General features: G+C 52.2%; 2 protein-coding genes across 3 annotated transcripts; both read right to left on the reverse strand.

Moving 5' to 3' along the window:
- Positions 1–321: 321 nt before the first annotated feature.
- Positions 322–9705, reverse strand: RAB25 (RAB25, member RAS oncogene family). The gene is made up of 5 exons (XM_004026948.5): positions 9377–9705; positions 4718–4913; positions 2361–2554; positions 1076–1156; positions 322–668 (listed from the first exon to the last, which is right to left on the reverse strand). Exons 1-5 carry the CDS (start codon positions 9417–9419, stop codon positions 541–543), a joined length of 642 nt encoding a protein of 213 aa, XP_004026997.1. The 5' UTR covers positions 9420–9705; the 3' UTR covers positions 322–540.
- A 2598-nt stretch (positions 9706–12303) lies between these two features.
- Positions 12304–16752, reverse strand: LAMTOR2 (late endosomal/lysosomal adaptor, MAPK and MTOR activator 2). Of its 2 annotated transcripts, XM_004026945.4 has the most exons (4): positions 15849–16752; positions 15382–15544; positions 12740–12829; positions 12304–12492 (listed from the first exon to the last, which is right to left on the reverse strand). In XM_004026945.4, exons 1-4 carry the CDS (start codon positions 15914–15916, stop codon positions 12436–12438), a joined length of 378 nt encoding a protein of 125 aa, XP_004026994.1. In that variant the 5' UTR covers positions 15917–16752; the 3' UTR covers positions 12304–12435. The 2 variants fall into 2 exon arrangements, with proteins under 2 accessions (XP_004026994.1, XP_018879758.1); XM_019024213.4 differs by lacking the exon at positions 12740–12829 and having other exon boundaries at positions 15849–16387.
- Between the last annotated feature and the right edge of the window lie 186 nt (positions 16753–16938).

The following is a 16938-nucleotide window of genomic DNA, read 5'->3' on the forward strand; positions in this document are numbered from 1 at the left end:
TGGCACCAGGGCCCTCAGCACCAGATGGTGCCCGCCGATGGTTTCCTTTGTCTCGCCTTCCAGATACCCCCTCCCCTCCATGCTCTCCTCCCTCCCCCACCTGCCCTGGGGGTTGGCAGAGGGAAGGGCAGGCACCTCCCATCCCCTTGGCACCGTCCCCAGACCACAGAACTCCAGAGGCAGCTGGCCCTGAGGGGCAGTAGGTATGGTGGGGAGGACAGAGGAAGAGGATTAGGGACTCAGAGGAGGGGCCAAAGTTGAAGGGGAGGCACAGACAAGGAGAAGAGGGAGGAACAGACGGGAGGCAGCAGAATGACGAGGCATTGATATAAAACAGCTTTATTTGAGGGTCCTAGTCTGTGAGAGGTGGACAGATAAAAGAGGTATTTGTGATAGGGCATGAAGACCTTAAGACCCTGAGGGTGCTGTGAACAGGGAACAGTCTGATATCTGGAACCAAAGGGCAAGGAAAGGTCCTGGGGCTGAAGTGGGGACAAGGGGCACCAAAAAGCTAGTGGGGGCAGGTGGTGCTGGCCAAGGTCAGAGGCTGATGCAACAGGCCCTCTTCTCCCCAGGGCCAGGCTCCTGCCCAGCCTGGGCACTGCCCAGAGTGATGGCATTGGTCCGGATGCTGTTCTGTCTCTGCTTGGACACCTTCGCAAAGATTTCTGGGAGGGCAGAGGGCAGTGATCAGGCCAGAAGATTTAGAGCCCATGCTCCCTTCTCCCCAACCCCCCATACATACTGCATGCCCCTTCTGAGCATGGGGGGTGGCCACACTTGCAGGAGGTTTTGCAGGAAGGAAATGAAGTGTGGACATAGGGGTCCCTTCTACTTACTTGGGTGGAGAAGGAACCAAGAGTCAGCCCCATGGGGAGTGTGGCCTGTTCCCTCCCTGAGCTCCAGACTGAGTGGGAGGCACTGGGGAGGGACTGAGGGGGACAGGCAGTGGTGCCAGGACCCACAGAGGAGCTGAGAAATTAGCTGGGGTGAGGGCTGAGTGTCTGCATTCCTACTGCTGCCTGTAGAAGCCACGGGGATGGAATAGGGGTACAGAATAAAGGTAGGCTCTAACCTTTCAGGACAGTCTCAAAGGCTAGCTCAACATTGGTAGAGTCCAGGGCTGAGGTCTCCAGGAAGAGCAGTCCATTGTTTTCTGCCAGGAAGGGAAACACATCATTAATTGTGGGAGTCAAAGGCAATAATAATAATAATATTAATGTTTGTTATATACATTTGCCATGTGCTAAACTCTTGGCATGTAGCAGATCATTTAATCCTTAAAACAACTTACAAGGTAGGTTCATTTAGAAAACTGAATCCAGAAACACAAAGAAAACAAATAAGGGGCTAGGTGCGGTGGCTCACACCTGTAATCCCAGCACTTTGGGAGGCTGAGGTGGGTGGATCACGAGGTCAGGAGTTCAAGACCGGCCTGGCCAACACAGTGAACCCCGTCTCCACTAAAAATACAAAAATTAGCCAGGCATGGTGGCGGGCGCCTGTAATCCCAGCTACTCGGGAGGCTGAGGCAGAGAATTGCTTGAACCCAGGAGGCGGAGGTTGCAGTGAGCCAAGATCGTGCCACTGCACCCCAGCCTGGGTGACGGAGCGAGACTCCTCTCAAAAAAAAAAAAAGAAAAAGAATAAGGAAATTGCTCCATGTCCCACATTTAGTAACTGGCCAAGAGCAGATGGGAGACTGGGCCATGGGACTCCAGAACACCCTTAACCACCATATTGTGCTGCCTCTAAACTCAGAAAACTCCTGGGAAGCCTATCCTCTCCATAGGATCTTTGAGCATTACAGGGTGGGGCTGCCTTAAAATTAACTACGGGCAGGGCACAGTGGCTCACACCTGTAATCCCAGCACTTTGGGAGGCCGAGGCAGCTGGATCACCTGAGGTCAGGGGTTCGAGACCAGCCTGGTCAACACGATGAAACCCCATCTCTACTAAAAATACAAAAATTAGCCAGGCATGGTGGCGCACACCTGTAGTCTTAGCTACTCAGGAGACTGAGGCATGAGAATTGCTTGAACCCAAGAGGTGGAAGTTGCAGCCAGCCGAGATCGCACCACTACACTCTATCCTAGGCAACAGATTGAGACCCGGCCTCAAAAAAAAAAAAAAAAAAAATCAATAAAGACAATCTCAGGGCAAGTGGTGGGACATCATGGGAGACACAGGGTCCCAAAGGGGAAGTGCTGGGAAATCCTGAGGAAGAGGGGATGGGGTAGAGGACTGTATGGAGGAAGGCCAGGCTAGGGGCTCTATGGGTGGGGGCAGGGCCTGGGAGGCTGCAAGGGGAAGGTGGGCTAAGCTTGGAGGAGTCAGCCTGGGTAGTGGCAGGCTCTCACCAGCGAACATTCGGGCCTCCTCAGTGGGCACTTCCCGGGCCTGGCTGAGGTCACTTTTGTTACCCACGAGCATGACGACGATCGTGGCTTCAGCATGGTCATAGAGCTCCTTCAGCCATCGCTCCACCACAGCATAGGTCTGGTGCTTGGTTAGGTCAAACACCAGGAGGGCCCCCACTGCACCACGATAGTACCTGGGTGGGAATGAGAAGGATGGACAGAGATACGATCAGAGGCATTGGACCCAGCATCAGAGCAGAGTCATCAAGCTGGAACACGCGGGATCAGAGTACTAGAGATCAGGAAATACAGAAACTTGTGGCCAGGGGCCCAGAACCCAACAGAGCAGCCCAAGGCTCCTCTGCCTTCCAGGGACACTAGTCTTGGAGCCTGTAAAGTTTCACCTCCCTCGGCCAGGCGCGGTGGCTCACGCCTGTAATCCCAGCACTTTGGGAGGCCGAGGTGGGTGGATCACCTGAGGTGAGGAGTTCGAGACTAGTCTAACCAATATGGAGAAACCCCATCTCTACTAAAAATACAAAAATTAGCTGGGCATGATGGCGCATGCTTGTAATCCCAGCTACTCGGAAGGCTGAGGCAGAAGAATTGCTTGAACTCAGGAAGCGGAGGTTGCAGTGAGCTGAGATCGCTCCATTGCACTCCAGCCTCGGCAACAAGAGTGAAATTTGTCTCAACTAACTAACTAAATAAATAAAGTTTCACCTCCCTGCTCTAAAATCTCTATTGGCTTCCTCACAGCCAGCCCCTCTACTTTCTCAGGTTCTCGTCCTGATTTTAGCCCCTACTCTCCACCAGTGCACATCTGGGCTTTAGCCAACTCTGCCACCTTCAAGATCTTCCTCACATGGCTCCTTAACAGTGGCCTGTTCTCTCCCGTGGCCATCTTTCTAGGATTAGCTGAATGCCTACCTCTTGCAGCAGTCCCTGGCCTGACCATTCAAGGCATCACTGAAAGCATCCAGTCTCCCTCTTGGAGTTGGATGGGATGTCTTCAGACTAGTGATGTCTAACTCCCAATTCATTGATGAGTCAACTGAGGCTCATAAGAGATCAGGTAACGAGGAGCGTGTGTAACCAAAGCCCCTGACTCTTGCTTCCTGCCCCCTGGCAAGTGCTATCCACCCCATATACACACAAACAGACCCCATTTCACATGCTTAGGCCTCACACTGACTGGAAGACACTTTCTTTCTTTTTTTTTTTTTTTTTGAGACAGAGTCTTGCTCTGTCGCCAGGCTGGAGTGCAGTGGCACAGTCTTGGCTCACTGCAACCTCCACCTCCCAGGTTCGAGTGATTCTCCTGTCTCAGCCTCCCAAGTAGTTGGGATTACAGGCACCCACCACCATGGCCAGCTAATTTTTGTATTTTTAGTAGAGACGGGGGTTTCACTATGTTGGCCAGGCTGGTCTCGAACTCCTGACCTTGTGATCTGCCCGCCTCGGCCTCCCAAAGTGCTGGGATTACAGGTGTGAGCTACTGCGCCCAGCTGACCCTTTTTTCTTGAGACACAGTATCGCTTTGTCACCCAGGCTGGAGTGCAGTGGGGTGATTTCGGCTCACTGCAACTTCCGCCTCCCGGGTTCAAGCCATCCTCCCACCTTAGCTTCTCAAGTATCTGGGACTACAGGTACGCACCACCAAGCCCGGCTAATTTTTTATATTTTTGGTAGAGACAGGATTTTGCCATGTTGCCCAGGCTGGTCTCAAATTCATGAGCTCAAGAGATCCACCCACCTTGGCCTCCCAGAGTGCTGGGATTACAGGTGTGAGCTAACACACCCGGCCTAAGAGACACTTCGGATGTGGTGTCAGGAGGCCTAACCTCCTGTGTGTCCTCTGAGTCTTCATAAAATGCAGATGCCAGGTTCAGCTTTTGGCCCTCTGTGGTTAGATGAAAGTTGCCAAGTGCAGAGCATTGTGCGGAAGTGAGGGGGCGCTCTCGATCCGTGCAGCTCGCCCCCATCCTAGCTCCACCCTGATTTCACCTTGTTTGTATTTATACAGAAATTAACTAATTATAGCACTTTACTCCTGTGGTACTTTAAGGGTTACATAAAATGCCAAATGTAAAGTGCCTTTTCCCTTCCTGGGCACATAGCAAAGGCTTAGTAAGTGGCAATGATTCCTGCTTGTAGTAGTGCTAGTCAGTGTTACTATATCCTGGCTTGTGCTGTTTCTGTTTACAGTACCTTTTATCTTCTGTGATCTCCATCCCCACCCCCCAGAGCCCACTGCTGAGCCCCCTTGCCTCCTCCTCCCCCACTTCTCCTCCAGAAGTGTTCCTCGACTTCCCCAGAAATCCCACCACCCAGCAGCCCCCCAGGCCCGGGCTCACGCCGAGGTGATGGCTCGGTACCGCTCCAGGCCAGCTGTGTCCCAGATCTGAGCCTTGACAGCAGCGGTGCCCAACATCACAGTGCGGGTGGAGAACTCAACCCCGATGGTGGTGCGGCTGTCGTGGCTGAACTCATTGCGCGTGAATCGGGAGAGTAGATTGGTCTTCCCCACACCTGATTCGCCGATCAGCACCACTGAAGGAGTGGAGAGATAAGGGCTGAGCATGGGGTAGAGCAGCTCCAAACCCACCTGAGCTTGGAGGGTCTGCCCAGCAGAAAAAGGGAACTGAGCTCAGAAAAAAGATTAGGGAACGGAGTCTCCTGTGAGACTGGAGTCTGCAACTCTGCATAATGCATCTGTCCTGGTGGGCAGGAAAGCCAAGAGTTTAAAACAAACAAAGGGGCTTGACGGGTTATAGCCTGGTCTGTTGATACATGGTTGCAGAGTCAGCCTGCATCTCTGGTGAGGGAGTGACATCTGTGGGCTCTTTATGAGTGTCATGCGGAGACATTACTGTTGTGTGTGAATATGGACAGGGATGGTGGGAGGTCAGGGGGTGCACAGTTCTGGACTAGGACTTGGAGTATGAGAACATTGCACTTGTCTCTATATATATGAGCTGGGAGGACAAGTGGGAGGTTTGGTGTGTGTGTGTTTGCATAAGGAACAGAGGTGTGAATCGAAGTGTGGGTAAGGAGAAAGTTTGGCAGTTGACACATCTATGGGTGAGAGGAAGGCATGTGTGCTCATGTGTGTGTAAGAAGTTAGGTTCCAGTTGTCCCTAAGGAGGGACAGTCCCGCATGGTTAAGAGCATGGGCCTGGGTGTTAGACCAGCTATGTGTCCTTCAGCAAGTTATTTAACCAATCTGAGCTGTTCTTTTCATATGAAAAATGGGGAAGACATTAGTATCTACCTTAAGGGTTATTGTAGGAAGTAAGTGAGACGTTGCCCAGGATATAGTAAGTGTAAAAATCATGACTGGTATGATTGTTGTTAGCAGGCCAGAGTTTTTGCCTTTGGGTTTTCAGAGACAAGGATCCACCTGAGGGGCCATGAAGACCCTTTAGACTGGTGGGCAGCATCCAGGGCCCAGTCTTACCCATGTGGATAAGCTGGGGGCTGGGGTAGAGTGTAGGGGGCTGATGTGAGTAGAGCCCACAAATTGCACTGGCACTGAACTAAGCACACAGAATTAGAGGAGGCCACCCAGAGTGGTTCTGGAAAGGCAGGCTGGCACCCAAGGACTGGGAGCCACATATTGTGGGCTCTGGTCCCTGCTCAGCTTCTAACTAACTGTGTGAACTTGAACAAGTGACTCACCTTTTCTCAGTCTCAGTTTCCTTGCTTATACAACTTATAAAGGCCTCCTCCAACTTTAAAAGTTCCTTGGCTGGGTGTGGAGGTTCACGCCTGTAATCCCAGAACTTTGGAAGGCCAAGGCAGGAGGATCTGTTGAGCCCACAAGTTTGAGACCAGCCTGGGTAACACGGTGAAACCCCATCTCTACAAAAAATGCAAAAACTAGCCAGGCATGGTAGCATGTGTCTGTAGTCTCAGCTACTTGGGAGGCTGAGGTGGGAGGATTGCTTGAGCCCTGGGGGTGCTGCAGTGAGCCGAGTTTGTGCTACTGCACTCCAGCCTGGGTGACAGAGTGAAACTCCGACTCAAAAAAAAAAAAAAAGAAAAAGAAAAAAAAATTAGCCAAGTGTGGTGGCACATGCATGTAGTCCCAGCTACTCAAGAGGCTGAGGTGGAAGGATTGTTTGAGCCCCGTAGGTTGTGGCTGCAATGAACTGTGATGGCATCACTGCACTCCAGCCTGGGTGACAGTGAAATTGTGTCTCAAAAAATAAAAATAAAAAATATATATTTAAACATTCCTTATTTGCACAGGACAGTATGGAAAAGCTGGAAATAATATGGATATGTGTGGGTAAGAGGATGTGTGTGCATGCGTGTGTGTGTGTGTATATGTGTGTGTGTGTGTTCCTGCCTCTCCCCTACTGGGCACATCTCCCTCATCCCTCTCAGTGGGTGGGCTCTCAGCCCTAGCGTCATACCACAAAGGTGCTTAGGGCAAGGGAATTGAAGTCAGACTTTGTGGCCTTTTGTAAACTACTTTGCCTCTAAGCCTCAGTTGTAAAGTGGAGATACTAATGGTTCATGTTTACAGTGTACTGAATGCTTACTATGTGCCAGGCAGTGTCCTTAAAAGCTTTACACATATTACCTCATTTAATCCTCATAAGAATGCCATGAATCCCATTACTATTTTCCCTGTTTTTACAGACAAGGCGCTTTGGAGGTCAAATGACTTGCCCAAGATAACAGGGCTAGTGTTGTAAACACAGAGATGTGCTGGCCAGATCAGCCTTCAAGGAAGGACTTGCCCCAAGCTGCAGGGAGTGCAGGCTGCAGACAGGCTCCATCTGTCAGCTCCTTCAGCGTCTGCCTCTGTTGCAGACAGCGGCCTCACTGGAAGTCATGCCTTTTCTGGGCAGCCTACACCCAGTGCTCAAGCAAGGTGAGGCAATCACAGAGCTCCCCGCCCTTGACCCAGGTTTGTCCAGCCTGTGTTGCTGTTTGACTTCTCCCTCTGCCCAATTATGTTTTCTCTCCCTTCCTTTCACAGATGCTGATTTGTAAAAAAACATTGAGCTGGGCGCGGTGGCTCACGCCTGTAATACCAGCACTTTGGGAGGCCTAGGAGGGCGGATCACAAGGTCAAGAGATCGAGACCATCCTAGCCAACATGATGAAACCCTGTCTCTACTAAAAATACAAAAATTAGCTGGGTGTGGTGGTGCACACCTGTAGTCCCAGCTACTCAGGAGGCTGAGGCAGGAGAATCGCTTGAACCCAGGAGGCGGAGATTGTAGGAAGGCGGAGATTGCAGTGAGCCAAGATCGCTCCACTGCACTCCAGCCTGGGCAACAGAGCGAGACTCCGTCTCAAAAAACAAACAAACATTGAACACCCCAACTTCTTCTCAGCATCTGCTTCTAGGGACCCCAACCCAACCCTCAATACTTTTTTTTTTTTTTTTTTAGACAGAGTCTTGCTCTGTTGCCCAGGCTGGAGTGCAGTAGCACAGTCTCGGCTTACTGCAACCTCTGCTTCCTGGGTTCAAGCGATTCTTCTGTCTCAGCCTCCCGAGTAGCTGGGATTACAGGCACGTGCCACCACACCCAGATAATTTTTGAATTTTTAGTACAGACAGGGTTTCCCCATGTTGGCCAGGCTGGTCTGGAACTCCAGACCTTAAGTGATCCGGCCGCCTCGGCCTCCCACAGTGCTAGGATTACAGGCGTGAGCCACTGCGCCCGGCTGACCAACCCGCAATACTTGTAAGTGGCAGGGCTGAGATCTGAACCCAGTCTGGCTCCTGACCACAATGTTACACTGCCCCTCAAAATAAAATATGACTTTCGGGGATTGTTATGGTATTAATGAGGTAGTGGCAGGTACATAGTAAGTGCTCAATAAATGGTAGTTCCTCATATTATTGCCCCAGACTATTGCTAACCCTTTCCTTCCTGGAAAAGATGCCAGTAGTACAGGTTCCCCAGCTCAAGGGCGGGTTCTGGAGTGAGAGTCCCAGCTCAAGGGAGGGGCTGGGCTGAGGTTGGGAGAGGCATTGGGGTAGGGTGGCTGGAGAGTCCACCCTGCCCTAAAGGAAGTATGAAGGTGGGGTTGGGAAACAGCAAAGGGACCAAACACAGGGGCTAGAAAGATACATGCATGCTTCCAGGGACAGCAAAGTTGAGCCCAGTGCCTGGTATGCAGGTCCAGTGAGTCAGCCAAGGGCCAGGCAGACGAGGCTACAACCCTAGGAGTCCTCTGGATTCTATCAGACTCTGAGGCAAATTCATGATATTTTCTGTCTTCCCTATGTATTTATTGCCCCACCCTATAATGGGATATGTCTCTCCTTTCTCTCGTTCCCTGTACACCTGCCCAGAAAAGATGACTTTCTTCCTCTTGTTTGCTGGTTTCCCTTTCTTCTCAAGAGAGAAGTCCTGGCCGGGTGTGGTGGCTCATGCCTGTAATCCCAGCACTTTGGGAGGCCGAGGCGGGCGGATCATGAGGTCAGTTCCAGACCATCCTGGCCAATATGGTGAAACCCCGTCTCTATTAAAAATACAAAAATAAGCCGGGCGTGGTGGCAGGTGCTTGTAGTCCCAGCTACTCGGGAGGCCGAGGCAGAAGAATCGCCTGAACCCAGGAGGTGGAGGTTGCAGTGAGCTGAGATCGTACCACTGCACTCCAGCCTGGGCGACAGAGCAAGACTCCGTCTCAGAAAAAAAATAAAAGAGGGAAGTCCTTTCTGAAGTCTGACCTCCATCTCTTGTGCTGCACTGGCTGACACCAGGGATTTGGGTTTCTATTAGGAACGGGGCAGAGGAGCCTAACTCAGCACTCTTAAAGAGGAATCAACATCATTATTTACCACAGTAGAGCATACTCAGAAGCTCCCTGACTTTTGCCCCTGCAACCAGACCCTCCCCCACTCCCTGCAGCTTTCTTTCTGAAGGAATGAGGAGCCCCAGGAGGTCTTGGTAAGAGATGAAAAACAGGAGGGGGCCCTCTCTGGCTCTATTCAATCTCTTTCTGGGTCTCTCAGGCTTCCTCTTGCTTCAGGGAACCCAACTCACCCTTGAAGACAAAGTTATAATCTTCCTCAGTTCCATTCCCCATCTTGGCTCCGCATGGAGGGTGCAGGTGTCTTCGGGGACAGAGGCGACAAGTCTGTGTGTTGGCTCAATGCCCTCAACCCTCAGCTCTCAAAAGATCTGGTCCTGCCCCTCCTCTCATTGGGGGTAAGGGGACTTCTGCAGCCAGAGGGATTGGGGGCCAACTCAAGGTTAGGCAGGGCCTAGGGAGGATCAGCTCTGGCAGGTGGGGGTGCTGTAAGGAAGCAGAGAGGACGGAAGCTGAGAACAGGAAGAGCGGGGTGGCTGGAGACCTGGGGCCCAGGTGGGTGGAGAGATGATGACGTCAGACAGGTTCGACAGGTTGGGTGTCTGCTCTCAGCCTGGGCTCCCGCAAGTGGGAGAAGCAGCTCCAGCGGGGGGGAAGCGAAAAAGGGACAGGACCTTCAGAGACAGGACCTTCAGAGACAGCCCACTGAGGGCTGAGTGTGCATTGCTGGGCTTCTGGAATCTGTGGTGAGGGCCGGTCCCCCAACTAATGAGCAAGAAATAGCCCCTCAGAAACCCACTTGAGGCCAGGCGCGGAGGCTCACGCCTGTAATCCCAGCACTTTGGGAGGCTGAGGTGGGCGGATCACCTGAGGTCGGGAGTTCGAGACCAGCCTGACCAACATGGAGAAACCCCGTTTCTACTAAAAAAATACAAAATTAGCTGGGCGTGGTGGCACATGGCTGTAATCCCAGCTACTTGGGAGGCTGAGACAAGGAGAATCGCTTGAACCCAGGAGGCGGAGGTTGTGGTGAGTCGAGATCGCGCCCTTGCACTCCAGCCTGGGTAACAAGAGTGAAACTCCGTCTAAAAAAAAAAAAAAAATTAGCTGGGCATGGTGGTGGGTGCCTGCAATCCCAGCTACTTGGGCAGCCAAGGTAGGAGAATTGCTTGAACCCAGGAGGCAGAGGTTCCAGTGGGCTGAGATCGTGCCACTGCACTCCAGTCTGGGCAACAGAGACTGCTACTCAAAAAAAAAAAAAAAAAAAAAGGCCGGGTGCGGTGGCTCATACCTGTAATTCCAACACTTTGGGAGGCCGAGGCGGGCGGATCACAAGGTCAGGAGATCGAGACCATCCTGAAGGAATGAGGAGCCCCAGGAGGTCTTGGTAAGAGATAAAAAACAGGAGGGGGCCCTCTCTGGCTCTATGGTAGAAACCGTGAAACCGTGTCTCTACTAAAATTCAAAAAATTAGCCAGGCGTAGTGGCAGGTGCCTGTAGTCCCAGCTACTCGGGAGGCTGAGGCAGGAGAATGGCGTGAACCCAGGAGGCAGAGCTTGCAGTGAGCTGAGATCGCACCACTGCACTCCAGCCTGGGCGACAGGCCTGGTGCGGTGTCTCCCACCTTTAATCCCAGCACTTTAGGAGGCCGAGGCCAGCGGATCATGAGGTCAGGAGTTCAAGACCAGCCTGACCAACATGGTGAAACCCTGTCTCTACTAAAAATATACAAAAATTAGCTAGGCATGGTGTCGAGCGCCTGTAATCCCAGCTACTCAGGAGGCTGAGGCAGGAGAATTGCTTGAACTCGGGAGGCGGAGATTGCAGTGAGCCAAGATTGTGCCATTGCACTCCAGCCTGGGTGACAGAGCAAGAGATTCTGTCTCAAAAAAAAAAAAAAAAAAAAGAAAGAAACCCACTTGGCCTGCTTTTCCTTCAGAGCTGGTAGGGGGGTACACTGGGGGAACCAGAGTAAGGGATATTAGACCAGGGGCTGATAGAACACCAGTCACCCTGCTGCAATGCAGAGCTGTGGGAGCATCATGGCCACAGTAACTTCTGCCCTTCCTTGACAGCCCAGGGCCTGGGATGGGCAGTGTTTCTCATCTTGGGTGGAGCTGGGACTCGAAACCTACCCACTTCTCTGGGATGGGTTCCTTTATATGGCACTGGGGAAGGGGGCTGGTAGCTCCCTATACAGACCTGCTTTAAGGATATTGGGTAGGCAGAGACCTGGGGCAGAAACAGACAGCTGGGGTGAGTGGTCTGAGTGTAGGAGCAGGGTCTGGAGATGAAGGCCTTTGGGAGGTCTGGGTTACTTCTACTCCCTATACAGGACCTGAGGCCTCACAGCAAAGGCCTCTTGTCTACAAAGGGCTTCAAGATCTGGGGAGGGTCTGTGTAAGCACATGAACACCTGGAAGAAGAAGAAAGGGATAGCTTGTTCTAGGCTGTTAGGGGCACCCTCCCAACCCCAAGAATAGAAAAGGCACTCACTGGCCAGTCGAAGTGGTTCATATCTGTAATCCCAGCACTTTGGGAGGCAGGAGGATGGCTTGAGCCCAGAAGTTGGAGAACAGCCTGAGCAACATATTGAGACCTCATCTCTGCCGAAAACAACAACAACAAAAAAACCCCTAAAAAACACAAAAAACAAAAACCCAAAAATTAGCCAGGCATGATGGTGTGTGCCTATAGTCCAGGCAACTCGGGAGGCTGAGGTGGAATCACTTGAGCCTGCATTGAGCTGAGATTGTGTCACTGCACTACAGCCTGGGCAACAGAGGGAGACCCTCTCAAAAAAATAAAAGGCACGCATGCCCCAAACCTGAAATGATAGACACTAACCTCTCAGGGCCTTTATATTCTCTGTGCAACACAACCCCCACCAGACCCTTGCACCTCTGAGCTCACTCCCACAGTTTTGCCTATGAGGTGGGTAAGACTCTGTTCTGAGCAGCAGGGTCTAGGTGAGGTCACGCCATTGGTAAGGACAAGGACTATTTGGCGTAACTGCCAAGAACCATTGTTCGCAGAAGGTCATGGTGAAGGGGTGGGTAGAAGTCCATCCTTGCAGAACATGAGGAATCCTAGAAGCGATGCCTGCTTCTTCCTATCTTCTCTGATTCCTCCCATCCAAGAAAGTAGCCAAGACACAGGACAGGAGTTGAAGTTTATTCTTGGAAAAAACAAAGTCCCATCCTCCCCCCATTGTCTAAGAAGGTTCTTCTAGGAGGCCCCGCCCCTCCAAATGGTCATTTCTCTTTTCTGACCCCAGCTTCCACCAATGCCGTTAAGATGCCGCCACTTGGGTGAGGGGCTCCTCCAGGTACTGCACCAAAGCCTGGGCCTGCAGAGGGAGAACAGAGATCAGTCCTGCACACAGCCTGGCATTAGGGACCCCAAATCCAGGTCTGCTCCCAGTGCCATAGGAAGCAACCAGCCCCCAACCCCCACCTGCTCTCGGGAGCTGGCCCACACCAGAAATGGACTGAGTAGACATGAGAACTCTAGAAACAGGGTCCTGGTGGGAGTGAACACAGTGTAGAAGCACGAAGGCTGGGCCCAGGGCTATGGAGGGATGGGCACATACACACCTTGGCCTTGAGCATTCCAAAGCCCACGGTCTCCTTGGCATACATACACAGCAGAAGGTTGGCCACTCGGGTGATGGCTACACGGCCCTCCTGGTGGGGGTGATATGATGGGATGTGATGTTCTGCTTGGCACCCTTAGCACCCTCCTTCCCCAAAGGCTTCTCTGGCCCCAGAGAGACTATATCTTCCTCCCATGCCCTGGGCACAGCAGGAAGTTCAGCAGAAAAGCTTTTGGCCACAGCCCTGAACATGGGGTTCTGAGCCCAGGTTCCAGCCTCAGCACAGCCACCTACTAACCATGTTACTCTGGGAAACTTAGTCTCTCAGAAATTCAGTTTTTCTTTCTGTAATCCCTACCTCATCCCAGTTGGTGAGGGTGCTAATACCATGAAATTTCATATCTGCCAACAGTTGTCCAAATGAGTGATGTTATTACTGTGAGCTCACCCCACAGACACTGAGAGGGGCATGGGAGTGGTAACCCAACTGGTATTTCTCCTCTTTTCCCATGGTAATGTTTTTCAAATTGCAGATTTGACCCCACAGTTAGGAGATAAATTAAGAAGGTTGATCAGCATTAAAAACCAAAAAAGAAAAAATGAAGTATATTACATGTAGTAGGAAAAGTATTGTTTCATGACTTTTGTTTTAGTGGGTCTATGTGTGTGTTGAGCTCTGACTTAAAATGTCTTTCTTAAAAAATTTTTTCCTATTTATTTATTTATTTATTAAAATTTTTTTTGTAGAGATGGGGTCTTATTAGGTCACCAAGGCTGGTCTTGAACTCCTGGCCTCAGATAATCCTCCAGCCTCAGCCTCCCAAAGTGTTGGGATTACGGGAGTGAGGCACTGTGCTCAGCCTTAAAATGTATTTCTTTTTTTTTTTTTTTTTGAGATGGAGTCTTGCTCTGTTGCCCAGGCTGGAGTGCAGTGGCGTGATCTCGGCTCACTGCAACCACCACCTCCTGGGTTCAAGTGATTCTCCTGCCTCAGCCTCCTGAGTGGCTGGGATTACAGGCACGCACCACCATGCCCAGCTAATTTTTGTATTTTTAGTAGAGATGGGGTTTCACCATGTTGGCCAGGCTGGTCTTGAACACCTGACTTCGTGATCCACCCGCCTCGGCCTCCCAAAGTGCTGGGATTACAGGCATGAGCCACCATGCCCAGCCCCTTAAAATGTATTTCTTATGGCTGGGTTGTGGTCAAAACGTTTGAAAGCTATTGCCCTATAGCACCAGCTCTAGGCATCCAGTAGGAGTCATACGTTGAACTAAAAATGGCATTGGTTGTGCAGGGGGTAGGGGAGAGTAGGCAGTTGAGTTACAATGAAGATCCTTCCTGGAGAGTTCACCTTCTGGCCAATTTGAAAAAAACAAAAGGAAGTTCAGCAAACTTTTACTAGGTATTTATTGTATGCCAGGAACCAAGCACTGCACTCCCTGCCTCTCTGACCTCATCTCCTACTACCCTCCTCCATCTCACGTAACTCCAGCCATACCAACCAACCCTGTTGATCCTTGAGCAGGCATAATTCTGCCTCAGGGCCTTGGTACTTGCTGTTCTGTCCAAAATATTCTTCCCTCAGATAGCCACATGGCTTGTCCCCCACCTTTCTTCAGATCATTGATCAAATGTCACCTTTTCAGTGAGACTGTCCCTGACACATACGCCCAACAAACTCATACTCTTTCACTTCCCTGCTTTCTCTCCATTGCATTTTCAATACCTAATATATACTATATATTTTACTTATTTTAAAAAATGTGGCCAGGCACAGTGACTCACGCCTGTAATCCCAGCACTTTGGGAGGCCAAGGTGGGTAGATTGCTTGAGCCAGGAGTTTGAGACCAGCCTGGGCAACATGGCAAAACCCAGTCTCTGGAAAAATGCAAAAATTAGTGAGGTGTGGTGGTGCATGTCTGTAGTCCCAGCTACTCAGGAGGCTGGGGCAGGAGGATCACCTGAGCCCAGGGAGGTCGAGGCTGCAGTGAGCCGTGATTGTATCACTGTGTAAGATTTATTAGGGCTGGGGGTTTTGTCTTTCTGTTTGCTATTTTTTCCCTAGTCCTGAGAATACTGCAAGGACCTAAATACTTGTCGACCGAACAGATACTAAGAAGTTCACAATCTAATGGTGACTTCCCCTTTCTGGACTTCATTTTCCTTTCTTTGAAAGCTTAAGGGTTGGACTAGGGTCTGGAGACTGCCATGGTTCTGTGAGTCGGTGAAACTGGGATGACAACACTTTGTGTTTGCACGTCATTCTACTGTTTATACCCATTATTTCATCTGACCTTCACAACAACCCATGAGGGGAGCGGGGAGAGGGAAATTATTGTCTTCTCCTTAAACATGAGGTAAGGAAGCTGAGAGAGGTTAAGCGACTTACCCAAGGTTCCACAACTGATAAGTGGATGGCTGAGACCAGAACCCAAGTCAGACCTCTCAGGTCCAGGGATCCTTCCTCACCACCACTTGATGAATAGGGTCCTGCCTATTACAAATGCTGCTGCAGACCAACTCTTAGTAATCTTCCGAAGATCCTGTCCCTGCCCCTCCAACCATCCAGGATGGGGTCCAGGTCGCCCCCTTGGGATCCCCTTGGGGGACAGGAGAAGTCTGGCTCCCCTCTCCATACCATGCAGTCCATGAGGATGAATTTGAGATTGTCTTCATTAAACGCTTGGTTCCCGTTCCGGTCGTAGGCGGCCCAGATGTTACTGGCTATGGCGGCGGTGACCCGGGCGTCAGTGTCCCCGTAACCAGAGTAGGCCAGCAGTGATCCCTCGTTATTCAGCAGCCTGGTGAGGGGCGGGGAGGGATAACGATGTGCTCAGAGCGGGGAGTAAAACGTCTGGTTTCCATCCCAAGTCCCACCAAGGGCACATCCAGCAAGGCTCTGGCCTGAGCGCGTCCCGGTACATGCCCTAAGCACCCAGCACATCGGCTTCCCTTTTCGACAGGGGACCTCCCGGCCGGTACCCCCAGCCGCTGCCCCCTCTGCCGCTTCCTCCCTTCCTGATGATCCTTCCCCACCCCTCCCTCAGGGAGCCGCGCGCCGCCCCACTGCAGCGCTCGCCGCTCGGGTCCGTGGTCCGCACTCACAGGGTGCTCTGGACGCCTCCAGTGTTGGCTTGGCTTAGCACCTGGGTCAAAGCCTTGGGGCGCAGCATGCCTACGGTTCCTAACCCTGGGCTTTTGCACCCAGATCTCCGAGGTGCCTCCCGCGGGCCGCTGCCCGCTGCTTCCCGTAGTCGCGTTGGCCTGCTCCGGGACGCCCTGGGAGTTGTAGTTTCTTCGCCTGGCTATTGTGGTTCCGACTCAACCCCGCCCCACCGCGGGGGGCTCTGGGAATCGTAGTTCCTTGTGGCCTCGCGAGGCACCCTGGGAACTATAGTTCGCCTTTCCAGGCCGACCACGCGGTTGTTGGGGGGCGGAAAAGAGCGGGAGTGAAAGGACAGCAGCAGCGCTGGAAGGACATTTAACCCCTTCGGGGAGAAAGGAATCAACGTGTCCGCTTGGCAGTCCACGATTCAATAATCATACTACATCCTCATATTTGTCAGGCACGCCTTTGGTTACTTTCAAAACAGTTTTCTCCGTTATGCACAATTCTGTGCGATGAGGCGAGAGGTACTATTATTATTATCTTGAGGAAACCAAGGCTCTGAAAGGCCACGCAGCCAAAACCCAGCTCCCTGGAACCGTTCTTAATAGACCATTCAGGCCGCGACCCTCGGGGCTATAGGGTCAGTCCCAGAGCTGAGAACCTAAGTGGACGTGCTTGGTGGGAAAACCCAACCTCCAAGTCGGGAAAGTCCCCTGGCCTGGAAGGGACTTGGGCTTCCAAGAAAGACCAAGTTATCACAGGAAACGGAGATAAAGCGGCGACACAGAAAGTCCTTTGTCCCGGAGCCGAGTTAGCCGCGGAGGGGGCGGGGAGGCTTTGGGCTGGAGAGGACCGCGGCACGGCTCGGGCGGGCAGCGTTGGGTCGCGGTCTTCCGGGGGAGTCCGCCCTCGCCCCCGCAATGAAGGGCACGCCCCTTCCCCCGCCCAGAGGCCCCCCAGGGGCCCCCGCCTGGCGAGACCCTGGCCGGGCTCCAGACCTGGGGCTTGGCCCTGGGCGGACCCCGCTGCAGTGGCCCCCCCGGTCCGCCCGGGGCGCTGTGGCTGCGGCTGGTCCGGAGGGGGCGG

Source organism: Gorilla gorilla, chromosome 1, assembly GCF_029281585.2.
Source record: "Gorilla gorilla gorilla isolate KB3781 chromosome 1, NHGRI_mGorGor1-v2.1_pri, whole genome shotgun sequence".
In the NCBI taxonomy this organism is placed as follows: Eukaryota; Metazoa; Chordata; class Mammalia; order Primates; family Hominidae; genus Gorilla; species Gorilla gorilla.